Source organism: Populus nigra, chromosome 18, assembly GCF_951802175.1.
Source record: "Populus nigra chromosome 18, ddPopNigr1.1, whole genome shotgun sequence".
Lineage (NCBI taxonomy): Eukaryota > Viridiplantae > Streptophyta > Magnoliopsida > Malpighiales > Salicaceae > Populus > Populus nigra.
Genome location: NC_084869.1, coordinates 7,926,576 through 7,939,061, shown reverse-complemented (window position 1 = coordinate 7,939,061; position 12,486 = coordinate 7,926,576). Strand labels below are relative to the sequence as shown.

General features: G+C 32.8%; 2 protein-coding genes across 3 annotated transcripts; both read left to right on the top strand.

The window, feature by feature from the left end:
• The first annotated feature begins 1,995 nt into the window (after positions 1 to 1,995).
• LOC133678475 (pentatricopeptide repeat-containing protein At5g61370, mitochondrial) lies at positions 1,996 to 4,347 on the top strand. Its single transcript, XM_062100780.1, has one exon. The coding sequence runs from the start codon at positions 2,239 to 2,241 to the stop codon at positions 3,703 to 3,705; it is 1,467 nt and encodes a 488-aa protein (XP_061956764.1). The 5' UTR covers positions 1,996 to 2,238; the 3' UTR covers positions 3,706 to 4,347.
• A 3,530-nt stretch (positions 4,348 to 7,877) lies between these two features.
• Positions 7,878 to 12,045, top strand: LOC133677883 (probable xyloglucan 6-xylosyltransferase 5). 2 transcript variants are annotated; one of them, XM_062100017.1, is made up of 2 exons: positions 7,878 to 9,638; positions 11,573 to 12,045. In XM_062100017.1, the coding sequence occupies exon 1, from the start codon at positions 8,246 to 8,248 to the stop codon at positions 9,602 to 9,604; it is 1,359 nt and encodes a 452-aa protein (XP_061956001.1). In that variant the 5' UTR covers positions 7,878 to 8,245; the 3' UTR covers positions 9,605 to 9,638; positions 11,573 to 12,045. The 2 variants fall into 2 exon arrangements, with proteins under 2 accessions (XP_061956001.1, XP_061956000.1); XM_062100016.1 differs by having other exon boundaries at positions 11,547 to 12,045.
• The last annotated feature ends 441 nt before the right edge of the window (positions 12,046 to 12,486 follow it).

The following is a 12,486-nucleotide window of genomic DNA, read 5'->3' as shown; positions in this document are numbered from 1 at the left end:
GAAGACAATAAAATAAGGACTGACGATGTGTCACTCAATCTCTTTATTAAAAATTATTGACATGTCATCTATTTAAACTTTAAAAATTAGGGTTTTCTAATTGGAATGTTGATAAATTTCAATTTGGTCCTTGTTGTTTCAATTTAAGCTCAAACATCTTTAATTGAGACAACATTAATTAATTTTATGTAGTTAGGTCTCTACCAAAAATCAAATGAGAATCCTCAAGTTTTGCGCCTTTTACAAAGTAGCCCTTGGTTTCCAGTTTGTTCAAATTAGTCCTTAATTAAGCTATAAACTTTGATTTTTTTCAAATTAGTCCCTGGAAAAGTTCAGTACAACCCCATGTTGTGTGTCTTTTGCGAAAAAGTCTTTGGTCTTTGAATTTTTTTCTTCAATTTGGCCTTTAATTAACCTTCAAACTTCAAGTTTCTTGCAATTGAACCCCTAATTGCACCAATTTGGCCTTTATAAAGTTTCAATTGTGTCTTTCTTCTTCCAATCTTTGCAAATTAATCTGAATTAGGCCTTTAAACTTGAGTTTTTTTCAATAGAGCCCTTGATTAAATCCACAAGACCCCTTGAAAGTTTAATTAAGTCCTTAAACTTAATTAATCCTTCTAATTTTTACGTAAAAAACTTTTAGTTCCAAAATTCTTTTAAATAAAACATGTAAGGATAAAAATTGTTAATATCAATCAGTGGTTGACCAAGGGTAAATCTCAGGTCACTGGTAGAGGCCCGAGTTAAGGGTTGGGTTGACCCGAGATAGTTATTATCATAGTTTTAAAATCTGATTTAGGAGTCAACCCAAGCCATGAGTGGGGTTCACCATTGACCTGAGTCAACATAAAAATAAAAGTGGTTGTTATCATGATTTTAAAACCAACTCAGGTTTTGCCCCAATGCAAAGCCTGAGACTCGAGTCAACATAAAAATAAAAGTGGTTATTATCTTATTATCTTAGTTTTAAAACTTGATTTGGGGATCAACCTACGACAAGGCCCGAGACACAAATTAATAGGGCTAACCCGGGTTAATGTAAGAATAAAATTTGTTATTATTATAGTTTTAAAACTCGACTTAGAGGTCAACCGGGGCAAGACCTAGGTCATAGGTTGAAAGGGTCAACACGGGTTGACTATGTCAACATATGGATAAAAGTGATTATTATCATATTTTTAAAACCTAGTTTGAGAGTCAAACAGAGGCAAGTTTTAGGTCACGGTTCGGAAGGGTCAACCTGACTAACCCAAATTTTCTTTAAAAAATAATCACAACAACTTTGTTTTGACCAATGTTTTTTCAAAAAAGTCAACAAGTTTTTTATTCGTATTTTATCTTAGGTTGACCTAGGTTTTTCACCGAGTAAAGTCGAGTTAATCCTCCCTTTTTATTTTTCATAAACTCTGACCAATCTAAACCCTAGGTCAACCCGTCAAGTCAGTCTTGGTTTTACAGCTAGGATTATTATAATATTGTTAATTTCAACACTTAATATAAACTAAAATAAAAAAAATATCTAATTATTTTTAAAAATATGTAAGTCTGACAACAATATATATTAAGGGTAAAATATACTTTTTTATATTTTATTTTGTATTATCCATCATAACCAAATAGAATACATAAACAATTATTTTATCTTGTACATTATTACCAAATATAATTTTATCTCAGTCTTATTTTCTGTTTTGTTTCCATTGTCTTTATTTCTTCTGTCACAAAACAGTAACCAAACACTAGCATAGATATCACTGGTTATTTCCAGAGCATCATAAAATTTCTTCTTAATATATATAAAAAATTAATTTGAAATAAAATTAAATTTTTAAAATCATTAGATAATATACTTTTACGGTGTAAAATGTAAAGTGAAAGTAAAAAAGAATATATTAGTATTAAGTGAAAAAAAGGAGGGAAAAAAATCAAAATTTTCCCTTTTTAACAATTTTTCCCTTCCTAAATTTTATTTATCATATAGGAAGAAAGTAGTCTTTTCTCTCGTGCCAACATAGCCTCGGTCCTTGAGGAAGATGATCTTCTCTGCTGCCTAAAAAATGAAATACTCGTTCAAATAAAACGGACACACTCCCTACTTCCTATTCCTGGCCAGCCCTATCCTGGCCTTCCAGTCTAGATACTGTTTAAAAAAAATAAGCGAGAAGGATAGCAAGACAGATCTTAAGTTTTAACACACACCAGTTGTTCGAGGAATTTCCTCAAAGAAAAAGAAAGATGCATTGCTTCTGGAAATCAAGATGGGCTGGCTTTTTGTTCCAAAACATTAAAACAAACAAATCTAAGCCTCCTTTATATTCCACAAAGCAGCAGCATAACCAACTGCCACTTGAGCTGCAAGAAGTGTGTAAAGTTATTTCGAGCTGGATTGGTGGTTTGGATGACTTAGAGTTGCGTTTAAATCAATTTAAAGGTCAGTTAACATATCCTCTTGTTACACAAATTATAAATTCCTGCAAACATGAGGCTCCTTCCAGAAGAATCTTGAGATTTTTTCTATGGTCCAATAAAGTTTTGGATTCTGAAAAACTGAAAGATGATGATTTCAATCATGTCATTCGAGTTTTGGCCGAGAAGAAGGATCACACAGGAATGCGTATTTTGATTTCGGATTTAAGGAAGGAAGGCCGCGTAATGGACCCGCAAACTTTTGCTCTTGTAGCTGAGACTTTGGTTAAACTGGGGAGAGAAGATGAGGCGTTGGGTATATTCAAGAACTTGGAAAAGTTCAAGTGCCCACAAGATGGTTTTGCTGTCACTGCCATTATAAGCGCCCTTTGTGCGAAAGGGCATGCTAAGAAAGCACAAGGAGTGTTTTCGCACCATAAGAATAATAAGATATCCGGTTTAGAGCCTTGTGTTGTTTATAGGTGTCTTTTGTATGGGTGGTCCGTGCAGGAGAACGTGAAGGAAGCTCGAAAGATTATCCAAGAGATGAAGGGAGATGGGTTAATCCCAGATTTATTTTGTTATAATACTTTTCTCAAGTGCCTTTGCGAAAGAAATCTTAAACGCAATCCATCTGGACTTGTCCCTGAAGCTTTGAATGTGATGATGGAAATGAGATCATATAGGATTGAGCCAAACTCAATTAGTTACAATACATTGCTTTCTTGTCTTGGGAGAGCAAGAAGAGTCAAGGAATCGTATAGGATGCTTGAGACAATGAAAACAACAGGTTGTGCTCCTGATTGGGTTAGTTATTTTCTTGTTGCAAAAGTGATGTATCTGACTGGTAGATTCGGTAAAGGAAATGAGATAGTTGATGAGATGATTGGACAGGGGCTGCTGCCAGATCGTAAGTTTTACTATAATTTGATTGGTGTTCTTTGTGGAGTTGAGAGGGTGAGTTATGCCCTTGAGTTATTTGAACGAATGAAGACAAGCTCGTTGGGTGGTTATGGGCCTGTATATGATATTTTGATACCAAAGCTTTGTAAAGGTGGGGATTTTGAAAGGGGTAGAGAGCTATGGGAGGAGGCCACTGCTATGGGTGTCTCTGTTAGCTGCTCCAGTGATGTGTTGGATCCCTCTATCACTGAGGTTTTCAAGCCCAGAAGGAAGGTGGAAGAAGATGTCAATCTTGAGAAATTCAGCAGAAACGAGATCCCCAGACTCGAGCCCAAGTCAAGACGAGAAATGGGGAAGGTGAAGAAGAAAATCAGGGGGAAAAGACAAGTATGATTAGAGATTTCTTAGAAAATCAATGTCAGTTCATATCATAGCTTTGTTGTTGCGTGCAGTACGAGGTCAAGCCTAAAAACTTTACAGCACAGACAAGAGGGGGGAGAGGTCAAGCTTAACTACTTAAGCACAGACAAGAATTCAAAGACTCCACAAGATAAACGAGAAAAACACAAGTAAAAAGAAGGAAGATATATTAGAAGAGAAAACTGCTTAAGAAATCAGTGTCTTGTTCATATCACAAATCTCTTAATAGTTTTTAGTTTCAAGAGATTATGCTTTCTCATTATTTTAAATGATTAGTTCTCTTTGATCCAAAAAGCGTACTGTCCAGTAGATTACGTTCGGACATCCTTTCATAGCCCAACTTCATAAATACGAATTATATGTTGTAACAGTCTGTTTTGAAGATATATACAAATACGAACTGACGTGAGTTATCTGCGTGATGTGTCCCGGCATCATATACCATCATATGTTGTAACAGTCGGAGATGATGATTGATCAGCTAATTTTTTGGTATATGTTTTTTCTTTTTTTCTTTCTAAGAAACTGTAATTAGAAACTCAATCCTAAGTTGATGTAAATAGTAGGGTGGAGCTTTTATTATGTAATATCTTATAAAATACTATTTATTTTTAATATCATCTTAATATTTAGTTTATTAAAGATTGGATTTTATAATTTATTATGATATGTTTTTTATGTAGTTCTCATGATCTGAGTTGTAGGTTTTACAAGTTAATTTATATCATCTTAATATTTAGTTTATTAAAGATTGGATTTTATAATTTATTATGATATGTTTTTTATGTAGTTCTCATGATCTGAGTTGTAGGTTTTACAAGTTAATTTAATTAATTTAAATTTTTTTTGTCTTTTTTAATTGAATTTTTTTTTAATTTCTAACTAGATCTTGGACAGCACTCGCAGTAGATCGAATCATTTTTTGTTAACATGCTAAAGAAGCATCTAAATGTTACTTATATTTTTCAAGTAGAAAAAAATTTTAAAATTATGCACAGGTTGACCCGATATGACCTGATTGACTTGATAGGTCTAAAGACAACAACTGGTAAAAACATAGTTTGATTCACAAAAAAATGACAACATATTCGATCGACCCGGATCAACCCGAGTTACGTTGTCAAATCTGAGATCCTGATTTTGAGACCATAATAACTCCTTATAAAACAAATCTAAATAAATTATGAAGTTTAATTTTCAATCAACCTAATATTGAATAGTGAAATTGACAAAAATTAATTAAAAAACAAAAAAATAACTTAAGTTAATATGTTAAACTCGCAACCTAGATTATGAGACTATAATAACCTTATAAAATACAAATTAAAATAAATTATGAATCTGATCAATCAAACAAATCAATAATCCATGATGTGATTTTAGTATCTATTTGGCATGCTAGACAATCAAATCATTTCAAACAAGTGTGCTTGGTAAATTTTAGGTGGGATGCTTAGGTTTCACAAAATCACAAAATCTATGACGTTTAAATCATAATTAACTCATCAGTTTTTCAATTAATATCTACTTCATTCATCTCTTCCATGAAATCTCAAACTTTTATTCAATAGAAACCACATTTTTTTTATAAAAAAAAAAGAACAAGAACCCTAAACTCTCGTATCTTAATCCCAGTGATGACACCTTAAAATTCTACTCTCACATGTCCCGGTATTACTACCATGAACCATTTTGGTTGGCTAAATAAAATGCAACAATACTTTAATGAGAAATGGAAATGTAAGAAATTTTTTATAAGATTCAACTTTCTAGAATCGCTAAGGAATTGTTAGTTGTTATTTCTCTATTTCATGTTCATGTGTAGGCATTTGATATTTTATCAGTTTTTCTTCAATAAAGAGACAAGGAAATTCATCGGCATGTGAATATTCTAAAAATTCTACTCATCTTCCATGTCGCAGTTACCAATAGGAATTAATAAAAATTCCAAAAAACTGATTAAAGTGAGAAAATAAAAAAAAATAACTAAAAAAACTGAACAAAAAAAAACTCAATTAAACCAATTAAAATTTTTAAAAAACTAGCTGGTTTGATTTGATTTCAGTTTTATAATAAAAAAACTGAAAAAACCGAATAAAAAAAAACCGAGCCAAACTAGAGCCAAACTGAAAAAACCAAGCCAAACCGGTTTGAACTGGTTTTTGCCCAAAAAAACCGAATCGAAACCGGTCGGTTTGACCCGGTTTCAGTTTTGTTTTTTTTTTAAATTTCAGTTTGGTTATTTTTTTATCGAATCGAACCGAAAATGATCACTCCTAGTTACCAACATCAAGACCTCCGCAAAAACATTTCTTTATCTATAACTTTATGGTTGCGTTGGTTACATTATTTTTAAACACTATTGAACCAACATAAAAAGGAATTTAATCTAAATTATGAAAACTAGTTCCTATGCAAATCAAATAGAAATAGAAGTTAGATGGAAAGATTGAAGATTAGCTTTAGAAATAAACATTTCCTGGGCTCCTTTTGTAATTGTAATAGACAATCTTTATCCTTTTTATATTTTTTTTTGACAATTCTAGCAATATGAATTTATGATTTTTTTAATGAAATTCATTATTTTTTTATTATCTTGGTTATTCTTTAATTATATTAAACAACATTGTTTATTATTAACTTAATTAACTATATATATTTGACTAACAACTCAAATTCTTGCTATACTAGAGAAACCAAAACTTAGTTAAGTCTTTAGGTTTATCATCTTGAAGTGATCTTTCATTTATGATATCTTAGTTGAATCTCTAGGTTTATTATTTTTTATAGAGCTCACATGGAAGGACTTATTTAAATATCGAATCATTTATTGATAAAAAAGTTGCACCTCTCCATGTTCTATAATGCTCTACATGCAGGGGTAGTACTTCTTTAAACAAAATATAGACCTTCCAAATTTAAAGATAATTTTTCAAATTTTACATTTTATGGCTAATTGGTAGTATGATCTTCTATATCATATCACTTATTGAAAATATAATTATAAAGGTTAATGATGATAGTAGGGTTACACTGGTGTCGATATTATTTAGAAATATAATTAATTATCCATGAAGTGGAAGCTAATGATACTAGGAAAATGATATAGACATACCTTTAATTAGTTATCATTGAGATAATAACTATTGATGTCGATTTGGAATTGATATAGACATTGATATTCTTGACCATGATTATGAATAATAAATAATATCAGGATGTTTGATATTAAAAACTAAATTTGTGTATGACATTTAATGGAAAGGAAAAATTTTATTACACTGGATTATTGAGATACAATGATTTACTCAATTGTTATTGAGGTTAAGTAAATAACTTTGATATTATAAAATTTATTATGTGTATGCTTGTTTACATGTTCGTCTTATTCGAGACATGATTGCTATTTAGTTGAGATTGTATTTATTTTGTTATAAATTAGGTAAAATTTTCTCTAAATAAAAAACTATTGTAATTATAATTAATGTACTATATGAAGTATTTTAGGACATTAATATAAACTTATATGTTTTTTTGGTTATAAATAGTAAACTTAGATATTGTTAACATTTGTAATAAATAATAAATAAGGTGAAAAAAATTTATATTTCAGATAAATAGAATTCTAATTATAAATAAAAAACAAATTAGAAGGATAACATTATAATGTTATAATGTATTTTTGGTTTTTATGAATTGATGATTGATAATTAATTAATAATTATTTTTTTAAGGTATTATACCTTGTTGAAAAAAATCAATTATATAAGCAAAAAATACACTATTTTAATTCAAATTAACTTACAATAAATATCTATGTCCAAATAATAAAAAAAATATAATCAACCTGATTCCCAAATCCAACAAATGCACATAACAAATGCACATATTTTCTAACTTGTTTAGTATTATAGTAATAATTATTTTTTAAAATATTTTTTTATAAAAATATAAAAGTAATAAAATTTTAAAATAAATTTTTAATATTACTGTATCAAAATTCATATATATATATATATATATATATTTTTTTTTTTTTTTTAAATTAATTTTTTCAAAATCACGGCGGCCGGCTTTTACAATATCAGCTTAAAATCACGGCGGCCGGCTTTTACAATATCAGCTTAAAATCACGGCGGCCGGCTCTTAAAAATATATAATCACGAAGTCTCCTGTCCTCCATTAACTCTCTTCCATCGCCACCTCCGCCCAGCAGCAGCACTAGCACGACCAAGGCCACCTCCAACTCCATGTCCTCTAAGCAAAGCTAAGCTAGGGTTTTAGATGATAGAGGAGAAGTTGGTAGAGAAAAAAACATTGAGAGGGAGAGAGAGACAACACGTACTTTCAAAATATCAAATGTTCTCCAGACCAGATCTATGAATAAACTACTGTTGTTACTTTCACTAGCTTAATCCATCCACATTGAAGAAAGCGAAAATGGGATCTCTCTCTAACACACCCTAATAGTGATAACTAAAATTAGAATTTAGAGAGACAGTAAGACAAAAATATGGGACTAGACAACTTCACTGCTCAAAAGAGAGCTAGCGGCGGTGGAGCAGCTGGAGGCTTACCCACAACCACCGCCAACGGAAGAGCTCGTACAATGTTTTCACGGGGGAGGCAGATCAACAAGACATTCAACAACATCAAAATCACAATCCTCTGCGGCTTCGTTACCATCCTCGTCCTACGTGGCACTATCGGCATTGGAAACCTCGGTAGCTCCGACGCTGACGCTGTGAACAAGAATCTAATCGAAGAGACAAATCGGGTCCTGAAAGAGATCCGATCCGACAACGACCCTGATGATCCTGCCGACTTGGAGATCAACCCCAATGCCACCTACACTTTAGGCCCCAAAATATCCAATTGGGACCAGGAACGCAAGGTATGGCTGAGTCAAAACCCAGAATTTCCAAATTTTGTCAATGGCAAGCCTCGGATTTTGCTATTAACCGGATCTCCACCGAACCCGTGTGATAACTCGATTGGAGATCATTATTTGTTAAAAGGTATAAAGAATAAGATTGATTATTGTAGGATTCATGGGATTGAGATCGTTTATAATATGGCTCATTTAGACAAGGAACTTGCGGGGTATTGGGCGAAATTGCCAATGATCAGGAGATTGATGTTGTCCCACCCTGAAATCGAATGGATTTGGTGGTTGGATAGTGATGCAATGTTTACTGATATGGTGTTTCAGATCCCCTTATCCAAGTATGATAAGCATAATTTGGTGATTCATGGCTATCCTGATTTGTTGTTTGACCAGAAGTCTTGGATTGCCTTGAATACTGGGAGTTTCTTGTTTAGAAATTGTCAGTGGAGTTTGGATTTGCTTGATGCCTGGGCTCCCATGGGTCCTAAAGGGCCCATTAGAGAGGAGGCTGGCAAGATTTTGACTGCCAATTTGAAGGGAAGGCCAGCATTTGAGGCAGATGATCAGTCAGCTTTGATCTACTTGTTGCTTTCGCAGAAGGATCAGTGGATGGATAAGGTTTATATTGAGAATCAGTATTATTTGCACGGGTATTGGGCAGGTTTGGTGGATCGGTATGAGGAGATGATTGAAAAGTATCATCCAGGATTGGGTGATGAGAGGTGGCCATTTGTTACCCATTTTGTTGGGTGCAAACCTTGTGGGAGCTATGGGGATTATCCGGTTGGGCGGTGCTTGAGAAGCATGGAGAGAGCTTTCAATTTTGCTGATAACCAGGTCCTTAAGCTGTATGGATTTGGTCATAGGGGATTGTTGAGCCCTAAGATCAAGAGAATTAGGAATGAGACTGTGACTCCATTGGAGTACGTAGACCAGTTTGATATTCGGCGTCCAGTTCATGGCAACAGTGGATCAAGAAGCTAGCTAGTGAAATGTGTTCAATATGTCATAATTGTAGGTAATGTAATTTCTCAGTCAAAGGCTGGTTTAAATTTGATAACACTTTCAGTTTAATCAAGTTTTGCTTTCTATAATGTCGCCATTCTGCTTCCGAGAACAACAGGGTAGAATTCTTTTATTAACTTGAATTTCTTTCTCTGCTATGTTTGAGTGATCAATTAAGGGGGGAATTATAATCAAAACTGCTGTCTTTTGTTCCCTTTTGTTGTTTATCTTCCTGTCATTTTTTATTGTTAGTTTATCAATGGCATGTTCTGTTTGATTTCCTTTCCTTTCATTTCTCCCTTACCTTTCTGTTGAATTGAAATGTCAGCAAATTCATCCCTTTTCTTTTTCTTTCTTTGAGAAGTTCTTTATTAATTGGCATATGGATCTGTTGACAGAATTTTGGTGGGAGTTTCGCATTTCAGTTAGCGAAAATGGCAAACCCACCACAATTCCAAAAAGCGCTTAGTTATCATACCTTTCTCGGGTGCTTTTTTTTTTTTTTTAAAAAATCAGTTTAATGTATTTTGGAAAAGCATGAGTTTATTCATTTGAAAGTGCCTTTTGTTACTGTTTATAAAAGAGAAATTATTATTGGAACCATGTATTTCAGTAGCATTAATATTTTATCAATTAAATTATAATTCCTTTTCCATCTCAAAGGTGCTTCCAATGGCGCATGTCATCAACACCTCTTCCTGAAAGCTTTCCTATGACAAAACGAGCTACTTTTTTTCTCCACTGACAGCAAAACAGGGACATTTAAACTTTAATTAAGTATTCCTGGGGATCTTTTATTTTTCTGCACTCCCTGCATTGATTCATCCGTCTGTTACCCTTAGCATTCTTTTCCCAAGCCATGTGGTTTGGAGTTTTCTTAGCACTACTTAAGTACCTTAGAGCTTTCCTGTGAAAAAGTTTCAATATAGTATGGTAGATTGCAAACATATCCTTCAGAGAGCAGTGTCAACTGTTTAGTTGCTCGGCCCTTGGAAATCTCAACATTACCCTTTTCTTTTTCTCAGGAGTTTGATTTGGGTTGCTCATATTTTAGACTGATCTCAATGTGGTTACATAAGATATACAAATCCATGGAGATTTCAATGTGGTTATATTTCATATGGTTGTTGTTACTTCAATTCCATTGATGCTTTCCAAAAATATACAAATCTACATCGGATGTTAGAAGATGCATTGAATAGGAAAATTACCCATGTAACATTTTGCTAATATCTATTTTATACTATGATCTGCACATTAACCGATTTTATTGTTCTTTTTAAAGTCCATAAACATGCATGCAGTTTTTGTAAGATTCCTGAAGGTTGTGTGCCCTCATGATATAGTGAAAAATTGGTTCATACGAACCTATGCAGCTTGAATACTTATACTAAGGCAACATACCCACATTGGATAGCCATATTCCTGTGAATGTATATCACATGCTTATAGAATGTTTCCAAAAATTTAAGATAGATCTTGTGTACATGGTTTTTATATACTCGAAGTCACATGTGGATGTCCATGCATCTTAAATACCATTGTAATATTTGGAGAGGCTTTATCTTACATTTTAACCGAAGAAAAAGCTAGAAGTGTCTAGGGATCTAAATAAGCCGGCAAGATTCTCCCACTGGAGATGCTGTGGTAGATCTTCCACCACCCAAACCACTCCGTGATTCATTTACAAAAACAGTCTCAGAAATGATCTGCTAGGGGAATCTTAACTACACTTGATAGAGTCCCGAGGAAAGTACAATTTTCAATAACTAATAACACTCATTTTTACCCTGTCCGTTAGAGCAGATTTGCTGGTAACAGCAGGATGTTGTTTCTATTGTCTTGGAGGAGGTCATATTCAGTTGCAGCAGTCCTCTGTTCCATTCGACTTATAATTAATGCTGCACATTTATTCTTTCAGGCATATAATAATGAAGGTTTTGGCAGGTAAAAGTATTTGGTGACTAGAAGGAACCAGGTAATGTCATTTCTAACCATCCTGCATCCACAGTTCTATTCTGCTTTGCCTTCCAGAGTTGGAAAAAGAGTTGCCAGGCTATGTTCATCGGATGTTATATCCCATAGAAAGTTTTCTGGCCATGGCCAGATGCTGGAAGCATGCAGCCATGGCCCAAAAAGGGTGAAGAGACCTCTAGCTTGTAATTCAATAGGACATGCAGGCAAAAAAGTCTGTCTTCGTGTGATAAGGGTTCTCCTGCTCGACCGCGCTGGAATAGAGATTAAGCTGTGAGTTTGCAAAAAAGACATGCTTTTCGGGTGCCTGTTTAAGAACTTTCTTTTTCTTTCTTTGAACAAACAACATTAACTGGATATTCATTGGTCTGGTGAAATCATCAGATAGAATACAATCAAGCTCACATGTAGCCAGTGTGATATACATAGATTTAGATTTCGTTTGATATATTTTTGCAAATTAATTAGAGGTATCTCTTTTTAACTTTTTATTCATAGAAAAATTATAAATATACTTGGTTTGAATATTTTTTTGACTTCATCTAAAAATTTATTTAAGATTCTGATTTAATAAAAACTTAAAAACTTGTAGCTTTTAATTTATGAATTCTACTTGTATTATATCTTTCCTTCCAAAAAGTTAAAACTTTTTACATTATAAAACTGAGTTAAAATTTAAATAAAAAGTTAAAAATAACTTTTGATTTAAATAAAAATCATTATAAAATTGAGTTAAATTTTGATTTAATCCAAATAGATTCTACTTATGCTACATCTTTTTTTTTTTTTTTTAAGTTGATTTGATTCGCTTTTATTAAATATACTTCAAATTTAGAGTTATTTGTACTCCATTTCGCTCCAATGCATCAAGAGCTCTGCCAAATTAA

Bases quoted from the DNA above. Each gene is read 5' to 3' on its own strand.
- LOC133678475 (XM_062100780.1), top strand. From the start codon at position 2,239: ATGCATTGCTTCTGGAAATCAAGATGGGCTGGCTTTTTGTTCCAAAAC.
- LOC133677883 (XM_062100017.1), top strand. From the start codon at position 8,246: ATGGGACTAGACAACTTCACTGCTCAAAAGAGAGCTAGCGGCGGTGGA.